Consider the following 13,991-nt stretch of genomic DNA (forward strand, 5'->3'; position numbering starts at 1 on the left):
CTTTAACTTTACTAAAAAACTCCAAATTAAAATTTAAAATACAAACTTGATAAACTTTAAAGGTTTTAAATTCCTAAAATCACCAAATTAATAAGTTTGGATTTAAAATGCTAAACAACTAAATAAATAATTTAAAATGTTCCTTTTTAACTTAAAATAAAATATCACATTTTAAAATTGCCAAAATAGTCGTCGGTCACTATTCCTAGATCCCGCATCGAATAACCGCCTGATACATGAAGCTCGAGAAACATTTTAACGTGCTACACATAAATATAAATAATTTAAAATAATGCAATTTTATAAATCATTCATCGCTAAACTCATTTTAAAATTAAATTAATGATTTAACAAGTTAATTAAATGTATATGTTTTACGTGTACTGAATTTGTGCTCTACATGATGTCTGCGCATTCTTTCTTCAAGTTCACAAGTAGTTTCTCTTTCGGTATGATTAGACCATTGTACTTTGACATATGGAATGGTTCGGTGTCATAGCACTGGTTCTTTGGTGTCCACTATGCGGATACGACTTCTTCGTATCTCAATTCTTCATTCAGGTTGCGGTCAAGTAGAAGAAGTGCGACCTCAAGGATATGACTCGAGTCGGGAATGTTTCTTCTTAGCTGTGAAACGTGGAAAACGTTGTGGATTCTTGACATAACCCGCAGCAAGGCTAGTCGATAAGCTAAGGTTCCAAATCGTTCAAGAATCTCGAAGGGTCTGACGTATCTTGGGTTCAATTTTCCCAATTTGCTAAAGTGGAGCACTCCCTTCATAGGTAAAATCTTGACATAAGCCTTTTCTCCGACTTCAAACTCCAACGGTCTTCTCTTCAAGTCAGCCCAGCTCTTTTGTCGATCCTGTGCTTCTTTGAGTTTCTCACTAATAATGGCTACCTTTTCAACCGTGATCTGTACTAGTTCAGGCTCGGTGATGGCTTTCTCCCCGATTTCGTCCTAATACTGGGGCGATCTACATTTTCTTCCATAGAGCGCTTCATAAGGGCCATCTCTATGCTACTGTGGTTTGCTGTTATTGTATGCAAACTCTATTACGGGTAGATGCTCACTCCAATTTCCTTTGAAATCTAGAGCACATTCGCTTAACATATCCTCCAAGGTTTGGATCGTACTTTCAGTTTGGACGTCTGTTTGTGGGTGATAGGCCATGCTGAGGGTGATTTTGGTTCCCATGGATTCTTGGAAACTTTTCCAAAATCGGGACACAAATCTTGAATTCCTATCGTATAGTATACTTGTTGGAACTCCATGTAACTATGTTGTCCATATGCAGTGTGGCTAGTTTATCTAGGATGTAGTTCATTCGCACCGGTAAAATGCGTGTTGATTTGGTTAGTCGGTCGATGATAACCTAGATCCCATCATGGTTTTGTCATGACTTTGGTAATCCTACAACAAAGTCCATGTAAATGTGCTCCCACTTCCATGTTGGGATTTCTAGTGGTTGTAGGAGTCCTCCAGGTCGCTGATGTTCGGCTGACGTGTCGACAGATTTGGCATTTAACGACAAAGTCACCTACATCCTTCTTCATTCCATTCCACCAGTAATTTTTTTTCAAGTCTCGATACATTGGTGCTTCCAGGGTGAACTAAGAATATTGACTTGTGTGCCTCAGATATTACTTCTCATCGAATCTCATCAAGGTCTGGTACACACAAGTGTCTTTTAATCCGTAGGAGACCTTTCTCATCAGTTTCAAATTCTTGGACTTTTCCTCTTGAAGTTGTTCCTTAATCTTTCTTATGAAAGGATCGTGATTTTTCTTCAGTTTGATGGTTTCTTGAAGGCATGGTTGAGCTGAAAGAGCCGATAAATTTACATTTCCTACATCTCTTCGGCTCAAGGCATCTGCTACCTTATTGGATTGACTCGAATGGTAGTTGATTGTTAGATCATAATCCTTCAAGATTTCAATCCACCGTATCCGCCTCATGTTTAATTCCTTTTTAGTGAATAAGTAGTTGAGGCTTTGATTATCGGTGAATATCTCGCATTTAGCACCATATAGATAATGTTTCCATATTTTTAGTGCAAATATGATAGCTGCTAACTCAAGATCATGAGTTGGGTAATTTTGCTCATAAGGTTTTAATTGCCTTGATGCGTAGGCAATTCCCTGACCTTCCTACATAAGTACATACCATAATCCTCCATTTGATGCATCACAATATATGGTGAAGTTATTGCCATCTTCGGGATGTAATAGAACTGGTGTAAATGCAAGTTTTCTTTTAAGAATCTGAAAACTCTTCTCGCATTCTTCGCTCCATATGAATCTAGAGCTTTCTGAGCGAGTTTGGTGAGGGTATGGCTATTGAAGAAAATCCTTCAACGAATTTCCTATAATATCCAGCTAAACCCATAAAGCTTCGAATCTCAGTTGCTGATTTTGGTCGAGGCCAGTCCACAATTGCCTCTACTTTCTTGGGGTCCACTGAAACGCTTAGTTCAGAGATTATGTGTCCCAAGAAGGCGACACTTGTTAGCCAAAATTCACATTTCTTAAATTTGGCATACAGTTCTTTTTCTCTAAGTGTCTCTAGAGTGAGGCGAAGATGTTCCTCGTGATCTTCATTACTTTGTGAGTACACAAGTATGTCGTCTATGAATACGACCACGAACCTAACGAGGTATGGTTTGAAGACTCTATTCATGAGGTCCATGAATGCTTGCTGGAGCATTGGTCAGTCGAAACGGCATTACCGTAAACTCGTATTGGTCGTATCTCGTCCTGAAGGCTGTTTTAGGGATATCTTCCGCTTTGACATTCAGTTGATAGTATCCTGAACTCAGATCGAGTTTTGAAAAGATCTTGGCTCCTTTCAATTGGTCGAAAAGGTCATCTATTCTCGGGAGTGGATATTTATTCCTAATCGTGATCTTGTTCAACTCTCTATAGTCGATACATAACCTCATACTCCCGTTTTTTATTTCACAACTAGTACATGGGCTCCCCACGGAGATGCACTGGGTCGGATATGCTTTTTATACAAAAATTCTTGGAGTTGCTCCTTGAGTTCCTTTAACTCTGATGGGGCCATTCGATATGGTGCTTTTGAGATCGGTGCAGCCCCAGGGATCAAGTTGACCTCAAACTCCACTAAACGGTCAGGAATCGTGCCAGGTAATTTTTCAGGGCAAACGTCCGGAAACTCTCAAAAAAAAGGAATATCCTCTATCTTTAAGGTAACTTCACCGTTTACCTAACTGATCATTGTTAGTTAGACTTCTTCGCCATACTCCATGGCTTTCTAGGACTGAGAAGTAGAAAGGAAAGATTTATGTTCCTTATCCTTGCCATGGAATACGATTTATTCTAGGATTGGAGTTTGGCATTCTTACCCCGAAAATCTACCATTACATGATTCTTGTCCAACCAATCAATTCCCAAGTACACTAAATAAAATTGGCACTGAATATATGCGTATCCATACTTATTTTATTTTATCTTAAAATTATCATGATTAATATCTCATTTTCATTTTAAGTCAGAAGCTTATCTTCGATAAGTAAATTCCCAAAAATATAAGTCAACTTTTATCAGATAAATGTTTTCCCAAAATTTAAGTCAACTTAAATCTGATAGGTACATTCCCAATATAATTCAACTTATCTTTGTACATTCCCAAAGAATGTTACACTTCTTTCTTTCTGTATCATATAATCATAAAACCAGTCTACCCTACCTTATCATCTCTTCCTCATCACTGTTCTTTTTCCACTACATCTATAGGTATTTTTTCTTCCATGTTTTTGACGACAAAGTGCATATAGTTATTTTGTTCTTGTAGTCTATGCATAGTGCCATGAAACTTGGCAATATAATGTTCTTGCTTTCTAACAAGGTCTTCATGTTGATGACGAGAGCGATTAGCAAGATCCTTCTCAGTTTCAATCCTTACTATCAACTTTCGGTTAGGGGAAATTGTTAGTACCACGTGAGATGGGTTACGTAGGGTTATGGCGAGGTGGCTCTCTGCTCGATGTGAAACGTTGTATATAAGTTTGAAGTAGGGCTTTGGCTTCCATGAGCTCTTGTTTCTCTCTAGCTAGTTGAGCCTTTAGAGTAGCAATCTTACGAGTTTGGTTGTCGATGGTAAGTTGATACATGCGAAGAGTGGCTTGAGCAAGAGTGCGAGAGGCAGCCATTTCTTAGAGAAATCGAATGAAAAAAGGTTTAGAATCAAATTAATGGCAAAAATAAAAAATACAGCATCAGACAAGTAAAATAATTGGATCGAACAAAATCTTTCGTTGGATTTTTCACAAGTGGAAAGAAGGGGTAATTTCGCACATATTGAAAGTAGTTGACGAAATTCACTTTCGAGATTCTATGCGAAAGAATAAGCCATCCAACTATGGCTACAACTTGAATTTGAGGATTTAAACAAACGGAGATGAGCGTGATGTATCAGAATGATTTGGATAGGAAGGCACGGGCTTTTGCCAAAATTTGACTTCGCCAAATTTTGTTTGTCAAACTCTCAGCCGGATTATGAATCTGGCGGCTCTAATACCACTTAAATGTCACGCCCAAAGAACGAGACGTCGGTGACATCCGGCATTGTTAATCAAATAACAATAAGCCTCGTAGAAAATAGCCAAATACAAGTCTATTTCATAAAATTACAAGAAAAGAAAAATACAGAGGTTGCGGAAGCGAAAAGTACAAACATTACTTAGAAAGACAAAGGAACACTAATGGGCTTGAACATCCAGAACTTGAATTCTTTCCTTCTAATTCTTTACCAGCCCCAAAACTGCTCCTGCTCTTTATGTTCTACATGTTCTTCATTCTCATCTGGAGAGGGACATAAGGGGGGTGAGCGTTTTAAAAAGCAATCAGCAAGAGGGCCGATCGAATACCAGAAAACATTTGATACATAATACTTTTACAACATTCTTTTTTTTACGTAGCATAGTATATTAGAGTTGTATGAACATAATGAAAGGGATCGATTTTGGGGTGCTCAAATGCGCAACGGAAGTTCAAAAATGTTTTCAAAGCATGAAAACCGAAAATTTTTATAAAATTTCTTGAACACCTCATGTACTAGCATGTAACATATACAAAACACAAATTGTCATGCATAGTGTGTTTAAGAAATGTACCTATCAATCTCAAGAGATTGATTATGGCTCCAACTTAGTTGTCAAACTGTGAAGGGCCTAAAACTCCTTTCTTGAAAATTTGTGGAAAATTAAAAATTTTCTTTTTAAAAGAACTTAAATGGCCTCATTCATAAAATCACTGATGAATCAAGTTCAATATTTCAATATATGGCAGCGGAAGAAAATCAAAGTTTTGCCAACAAGAACGATTTAAAATATCCAACAATTGATAAAAATTGTTTGCGGAATAACATAACAACTGCTGCACTGAGGTCCTCGGGTGCCACTACTGCCGACCCAAGCTGGCTCACTGGTCCCCGCCCTCGGCCCTGGCCTCATCAGTACCTACAACAATCAAGTCTAGTGAGCCTAAAGACTCAGCATGCATATATCGCAGGTAACGAGTAAAAATCTGAATTTAAAATATGCATGTGATAAAATATCCTGTCCTGAGGCATACTGAAAATAATCTGTACTGAGCAATTATAATACGTGCATAACTGAACTGGAAATCACTGTAAAAATATTTGCTCCTTGGAGCCTGTACTGAAATATCTGGTAAAATTTTCTGTTGAGATTATGTTTTACGCCTGTGGCCACTGCACTAAGCTGAACTGATCGGTAACTGGCTACCGGGGAGGCTGAAACTGATCTGAGCTGGCCGGTCACTGGCGACCGGGTGGTACCATACTGAACTGATCGGTCACTGGCGACCGTATAAAATAACACACCCACATAGTGAATGAACCACAAGCCATATCGCATAAATCTCAAAAATAATCATTTTCTGTTTAATGCACGTAAAATAATTAACTGGCGTAATGAAAATTCCTGTAATTTTACCAACTGGAATGGATTGGATCGTTCCCAGGCTCGCTGCAACCTAACTGTGCCATGAAAAATATGCAATAGCTTAAACATGACCAACTATGCAATTTACGTTCAAAAGATGCGACTATGACGCCTAATGACTTCGCATTTAATCATGACTCCGAGCCAACCTGAACCGACACTGAACCGACGTATAGCCATGATTAAAATACGCTGAAAAATCATAAAATAATGTTCCTAAAATGATAGGGTCGAAATCTAGGTGGAATGGAGGCCAAAACACGAAACGCTCTTTCGAGAGTCAATTTGACACATTGCACCGTAAATTCTTGTACGACCACAAAAATGATCCAAATGACGAACGGTCAAAAACATGACCTTCCTAACTCAATGAGGCACTGTCCAGTCCAAGGCCATGGGCTAAAAGCCAACCAAGAACTCAAACGACGCTTCTGAACAGCAGCATACTTGCTGTCAAAAAATACAGCAGCTGCGCACTACAAGACTTGCATTGGTTTCGAGACTATCGGCCATTAGGGGCGTGAACCACCGACCAGAGACTCTTACCAACATCCCAAGGAATGATTTGAACCATGGCTAAGGGCCCTAGGCCAGCCACAATCCGCATCACACCAAATCTTAACCGAAGGGTCCAACCGAGAGCAACGTGCATGCGTGTGTAGTGTTTATGCTATGATCGATGTCTTGCGTCGTTCCAGTGGCCATTTGATTGACCATGGCACGATCTAGACATCTAGGAGCATGATATGAACCGTGGCTAAGGGCCATAGGCCAACCAAGATCCATACCAAGCAACAAAAGAAACGAAACCATATGCTGAAAAATGGAAGGGGCCGAATGGGGAAAGGGGCTGTTCTTGTTGATTATTTAAAAACCGATGAGCCATGGACCAAGCCACCAAAAGATCAACTTAGTCACGTCTTAGACATGCTAGGGAAGTGATCCAACCATGGCTATAGGCCCTTGGGGCAGCCAAGATCAGATCCTTCCTCCTTGACATCCAAACTGAATTTTCGAATCACATTTCTGCACTTATGGGGAACTTGCTGTCATTTCGGTTTTCCAGCAAGCATGGGGCTGGTTTGGATGGACCAACATGGTCCTAATGCATCCTACTACATGTATACAAGCCGCCTTGGGAGCCTGGAGTCGATCCAATACCTGAAACTCACAAACCAAAAGAAATCGTGAAGCTTGCCATGAAGAGCCGAAATTCTGCATGTGTGTTCCAAAATATTTTGACATGTATCTCGGTTTTTGCTTGCTACAACATGATCATGTACTGAAAAATAAATGATAATATGACTTGATTGAGGTTTGAAAGAAATCTAGACATGCCTGGTTTCGTTTCGAAAGAAAACAAACGAAACAACGACGACGCGGCACGGAGGAGGTGGAGCGCTTCTTGTCTACCTTTCTTGAACTCGATTTTCTTGCTTTTCCTCTAGCTAAGACTCACGATTTTTCTACACTAAAAATGGATCTGAATGGTGCTGAATTCGGTGGTGAGGGAGGGAGAAAATGGTTGGGGAGTGAGATAAGATGGGTGCAAAATATAAGGAAGGATCAAGACCAAGTCCACTCCTTTTTGAATTTGAATTTTGAATCATGGTTTGATATCAAATGAGTTGGTGGATGCTTCTAGGAGGTGGTGGCCGAAATTTATCTTGATTCTAGGCTAGGATATGTCCATTTATTTAATTAAATTATGCTCCCAAAAATCCTAGAATTATCCTACTAATTACATGCAAAGAATTGGTCAAAGTTGATGAGTTGGAAAATGAATCTTCTAGCACTAAGGGTGGCCGAAAAATGCATGATAAAATAAAGAGAAATGTTGATTATCTAGTCAACTAATAATCCTTGAAAACCTTACTAATCCTTTAAATAATTTAGTGAGCTAACCCCTTAATTTAATAATTTAAATGAGCTCATTTCTTAATCACCTCCAATACTTAAATTAAAATCCTCAACTAACTTAAATAATTCCTTAAACTTCTTTTTTAACTTAAATGAACTTACTTGCTAGCTAAATTAACTTCTGGAAATATTTCTCAAATCTTAAATTCTATCTCAAAACTCCAACTCCGGTCCGGCCTCACTGAAAATACTGAAATGCTAAAAATCAAACTACTGAACTGAAATAATGAATAATTAACTTCAAATAAATGCATTTAAAATAATCATGCAATGAAGTCAATTAAATTTAAAAATCTAGAATTATGCATGGCTTATACGTCTACTGATTTACGGGTTCTACAATCCTCCCCCCCTTAAATAAATTTCGTCCTCGAAATTAGAACTCACCGAATAACTCAGGGTATCGACTTCTCATCTCCGGCTCAGACTCCCACGTAGCTTCCTCCTCTGAATGGTTGAGCCATTTGACTTTGACTCGCTTAACCAACTTGTTCCGAAGTTTCTTCTCTTGTCTGTCTAGGATCTGCACGGGTCTCTCCTCATAAGATAAGTTCGGAGTAAGCTGCAACGGCTCGAAATTCAGCACATGCGAAGGATTTGCCATATACTTCCTCAGCATGGAGACGTGAAAGACATTGTGTACTCCGGCCAGATTTGGCGGAAGAGCCACACGATACGCTAGCGTCCCAACTCTGTCGAGGATCTCAAACGGTCCAATGAATCTCGGACTGAGCTTCCCTTTCTTGCCAAATCTCATGACACCCTTCATAGGTGCCACTTTCACGAAGACATGATCGCCCACTGCAAACTCTAACTCTCTCCTCCGCTGATCGGCATAACTCTTCTGTCGGCTCTGGGCAGTCCTCATCCTATCACGGATCTTGACTACTACATCTGCTGCCTGCTGAACAATCTCTGGACCCAACTCTGCTCTCTCTCCTACCTCATCCCAATGAACAGGAGATCTACACTTGCGGCCATACAGCGCTTCATACGGAGCCATACCTATAGACGACTGGAAACTGTTGTTATAGGTGAACTCTACCAATGGTAAGTTTGACTCCAAACTCCCAGAGAAATCAATGACGCAAGCACGGAGATGATCCTCTAAGATCTGAATAACTCGCTCCGACTGTCCATCTGTCTGCGGATGGAAAGCTGTGCTAAAAAGCAACTTCGTACCCAAAGTCGAATGCAAACTCTTCCAAAACGAGGAAGTGAATCTGGGATCTCTGTCGGATACGATAGAAACTGGAATACCGTGGAGTCGGATTATCTCTCGGATATACAGCTCTGCATACTGAACCATGGTGAAAGTCGTCTTAATAGGCAAGAAGTGCGTTGATTTGGTAAGACGATCTACAATCACCCAGATAGCATTCGATCCTCTGGCTGACCTCGGCAATCCGGTCACAAAGTCCATGGTAATGTTCTCCCACTTCCACTCGGGAATAGGAAGAGGCTTGAGCAAACCTGCTGGTCTCTGATGCTCGGCCTTCACTAACTGGCAAGTCAGGCACTCGGATACAAAACGCCTGATGTCCTTCTTCATCCCTGGCCACCAATACAATAGCTGCAGATCTTTGTACATCTTCGTACTCCCAGGGTGAATGGAGTACGGGGACATATGGGCCTCTGATAAGATGTCTGCTCGGATAGAATCACTGCTAGGAACCCATATCCTATCTCGGTATCTCACAATACCGTCGCTGACTGAATACAAAACACTGCCCTTGGCTTCATCTCTCTTCTTCCACTGTGCCAACTGCTCATCTGCTGCCTGACCGCTGCGAATACGGTCAATAAGAGAGGACTGGATAGTCAAGGTAGATAAACGAGGAACTCTACCTCGAGGGTAAGTCTCAAGATCAAACCTCTGCATCTCAATCTGAAGAGGTTTCTGCATCGTCAAATGAGCCATCACTGCGACTTTCCTGCTCAAAGCATCCGCAACTACATTAGCTTTACCCGGGTGGTAGCTAATGTCACAATCGTAGTCTTTCACAAGCTCCAACCAACGTCTCTGACGCATGTTCAGCTCCTTCTGCGTAAAGAAATACTTGAGGCTCTTATGGTCGGTAAAGATCTGGCACTTCTCTCCATACAAATAGTGCCTCCAAATCTTCAAAGCAAAAACTACGGCCGCTAACTCCAGATCTTGGGTAGGGTAATTCTTCTCGTGGATTTTCAGCTGTCGAGAAGCATACGCTATCACTCTCCCATGCTGCATCAAAACTGCACCTAAACCAAGCTTCGAAGCATCGGTATAAAGGACAAACTCACCAGATCCTGACGGTACAGCCAAAACGGGTGCTGAGATAAGAGCTTGCTTCAAAGTATCGAAGCTCTTCTGACACTCCTCGCTCCACGCAAACTTTACATTTTTCTTGGTCAGTGCTGTGAGTGGAACGGCGATAGAGGAGAATCCCTGGATGAATTTTCTGTAATATCCTGCTAGCCCAAGGAAACTGCGGATCTCTGATGCATTTTGAGGCAAAACCCAATCTCTGACTGCTGCAACTTTCGCCGGGTCTACCTCAATGCCACTGCTAGAAACAATGTGACCCAAGAACGCCACCTTCTCTAACCAGAATTCGCACTTACTGAACTTTGCGAATAGTTTATGTTTCTGCAATGTCTGCAACACTGTGGTCAGATGCCTGCTGTGCTCCTCCCGATTCTTGGAGTAGACGAGAATGTCATCTATGAACACTATCACAAACTGGTCGAGGTACGGCTGAAATACGCGATTCATTAGATCCATGAAGATTGCTGGCGCATTCGTCAGACCGAACGGCATCACAAGGAACTCGTAGTGGCCATAACGAGTCCTGAAAGCTGTCTTCGAGACATCAGCATCTCTCACCCTCAACTGGTGATAACCGGAACGCAGATCTATCTTGGAGAAAATCGAAGCTCCCTGCAACTGGTCAAACAGATCCTCAATCCTCGGCAGTGGGTATTTATTCTTCACTGTAACCCTGTTCAACTCCCGGTAGTCAATGCAAAGCCTCATCGAGCCATCCTTCTTTTTCACAAATAAGACCGGCGCGCCCCATGGAGAAAAGCTCGGGCGAATGAACTCCTTGTCGAGAAGTTCCTGGATCTGCTTCTTAAGCTCTGCCATCTCTGTCGGTGCTAGTCGGTATGGCGCTTTGGATATCGGAGTCGTACCTGGCATAAGCTCAATGGAAAACTCCACCTCTCTCTCTGGTGGCATACCAGAGACGTCTTCGGGAAAAACGTCTAAGAAATCTCTAACTATCGGAACATCTGAGGCTGACTGGCTGGGTTCCTCGGGGACAGATAAAAGGGTTGCTAGAAATGCCCGACACCCTCTATGCATGAGCTTCCTAGCCTGAACATAAGGAATAATGCGCGGTAAGGAAAAGTACATGTCCGGCTCAAATAAAAACTGCTCCATTCCAGGCGGTCGGACAAGAACGGATCTCCGCTGGAAGTCTATCAACACTCTGTTCTTCAATAGCCAGTCCATCCCTAGGATGATGTCAAATTCCGGCATCGGTAGCACGATCAGATCCGCATAAACAAGATTACCGTGCAGCTCAAGGTCTACATCTCGGATAACATTGGTCGCTGCCATCTCCTCGCCTGACGGCAACACTACTGAAAAGGCTGTATCTAGCCCAATGGTCTGGATCTTGAGAAAGTTTGCAAAGATCTCCGAAATAAACGAGTGAGTGGCCCCTGAATCTATCAAGGCCTTGGTAGCGGAACCAGATATAAAAATTCTCCCTGAAAGAGCGGAGCTCTAAGTTGAATCCCACTACAAGATCTAAACTTATAGACACACAAAGGTCTAGGTTCCTCTAGCTTAATTTCCCCTGAAATAAATCTGAGTAGAGCATGCAATCCTATAACAGTTCTAAGTTCAAAATCTAAATCCCGATTCCCAAAACGCGGAAATTCAAATAATAACTTAAAGTTTAAAGGTACCTGTCAACAACATAGTCTCCGGGTTGGCTTCCGCGGCATGGAGAGCAAAAACTCTGCCTTGGGTAGGCAGATTCCTCTGAGGGCACTGCAGCAACATGTGGTCTGGACTGCCACACTTAAAACACTTTCCTGAGCCAGCCATGCATGCTCCAGGATGGCGACGTGAGCACCTGGGACAGACTGGGTGCTCCTGAGTCCTCGGGGCTGGGCGTCCCCGTTGCTGCTGCTGCTGCTGCTGGCCTCGGTTCCTGGGCGGTCCATGAAAAGGCCTCTTATTCTGCTGCTGATGCTGAAGAGGAGGAGGGCGGTGCGGTGCCTGGACTGGGCGCTTGCCCTGGCGATCCCTCTCGATATCCCGCAGATCTTGCTCTGCGGCTAAGGCCTTGGAGACGGCAACCTCATAAGTAGCAGGGTCAGATACCCTAACATCCCGGCGCAAGATCGGCCGTAAACCCACCAGGAAGTGCATCAGCTTGGCTCTGGCATCATTCGCTATCAGGGGCACAAAGTGACAGCCCTTCTCGAACTTACGGATAAACTCCGTAACCGACATATCCCCCTGTCTCAGGCTCATGAACTCGGTGGTCAGCCTGGTGCGAACCTCCTCAGCAAAATACTTGGAGTAGAAAACCTCCGTAAAGCGGGTCCAAGAAAGTGTAGCCAATGTCAGGGCTACCGAAGCTCCTTCCCACCATAAGCGGGCGTCTCCAGTGAACAGGTAGGTGGCACATCGGACTCGGTCTGCATCCCCCAGCTCCATAAAATCGAAGATAACCTCGAGGGATTTGATCCATCCCTCGGCAACCATGGGGTCAGATGTCCCAGAGAATTCCTTCGGGCGCATCTTCATGAATCGCTCATACACAGCCTCGGGCCCTGTCGGCCTGGCTGTGGCTGCGGCTACGGCTGCGGCATTGCCCCCCGCAAACTGTGCGAAGAACTGTGCCATCCCAGCTAACATCTGGGCACTCATGTCCGGTGGGGGCGGTGGAGGAGGTGGTAGGTCTCCCTCCGGTCTACGCTCCTCTCTGTCCTCTCGGCGAGGCTCCACCTCTCTGTTGCGCTCTAAAATGCGTCTAGGGGGCATACTGTTCCAACATAACCCATACGTAACTAACATGCATAATTCCATACTTTATTTTAAATGGACACTGAAGTACTGAAAATCTGGAAGCATGCTGACAAAATAATTCATGCTTTAACTAAAATGCTGAACAAAATGCTGAACTGAAAAACTTACAGACCAAAGGCGTGGCTTCGTGAGCTTCTCGCGGTCAGTAGTAGTGAAACCCTATACAGAACCACCGCTCTGATACCAACTGTGAAGGGCCTAAAACTCCTTTCTTGAAAATTTGTGGAAAATTAAAAATTTTCTTTTTAAAAGAACTTAAATGGCCTCATTCATAAAATCACTGGTGAATCAAGTTCAATATTTCAATATATGGCAGCGGAAGAAAATCAAAGTTTTGCCAACAAGAACGATTTAAAATATCCAACAATTGATAAAAATTGTTTGCGGAATAACATAACAACTGCTGCACTGAGGTCCTCGGGTGCCACTACTGCCGACCCAAGCTGGCTCACTGGTTTCCGCCCTCGGCCCTGGCCTCATCAGTACCTACAACAATCAAGTCTAGTGAGCCTAAAGACTCAGCATGCATATATCGCAGGTAACGAGTAAAAATCTGAATTTAAAATATGCATGTGATAAAATATCCTGTCCTGAGGCATACTGAAAATAATCTGTACTGAGCAATTATAATACGTGCATAACTGAACTGGAAATCACTGTAAAAATATTTGCTCCTTGGAGCCTGTACTGAAATATCTGGTAAAATTTTCTGTTGAGATTATGTTTTACGCCTGTGGCCACTGCACTAAGCTGAACTGATCGGTAACTGGCTACCGGGGAGGCTGAAACTGATCTGAGCTGGCCGGTCACTGGCGACCGGGTGGTACCATACTGAACTGATCGGTCACTGGCGACCGTATAAAATAACACTCCCACATAGTGAATGAACCACAAGCCATATCGCATAAATCTCAAAAATAATCATTTTCTGTTTAATGCACGTAAAATAATTAACTGGCGTAATGAAAATTCCTGTAATTTTACCAACTGGAA

General features: G+C 42.5%; 1 protein-coding gene across 1 annotated transcript; it reads right to left on the minus strand.

Moving 5' to 3' along the window:
* Positions 1–519: 519 nt before the first annotated feature.
* LOC142528354 (uncharacterized) lies at positions 520–2,688 on the minus strand. Its single transcript, XM_075633396.1, has 3 exons — positions 2,440–2,688; positions 1,707–2,150; positions 520–960 (listed from the first exon to the last, which is right to left on the minus strand). Exons 1-3 carry the CDS (start codon positions 2,686–2,688, stop codon positions 520–522), a joined length of 1,134 nt encoding a protein of 377 aa, XP_075489511.1.
* Positions 2,689–13,991: the final 11,303 nt, after the last annotated feature.

Source organism: Primulina tabacum, chromosome 16 (assembly GCF_025594145.1).
Source record: "Primulina tabacum isolate GXHZ01 chromosome 16, ASM2559414v2, whole genome shotgun sequence".
Classification (NCBI taxonomy): Eukaryota; Viridiplantae; Streptophyta; class Magnoliopsida; order Lamiales; family Gesneriaceae; genus Primulina; species Primulina tabacum.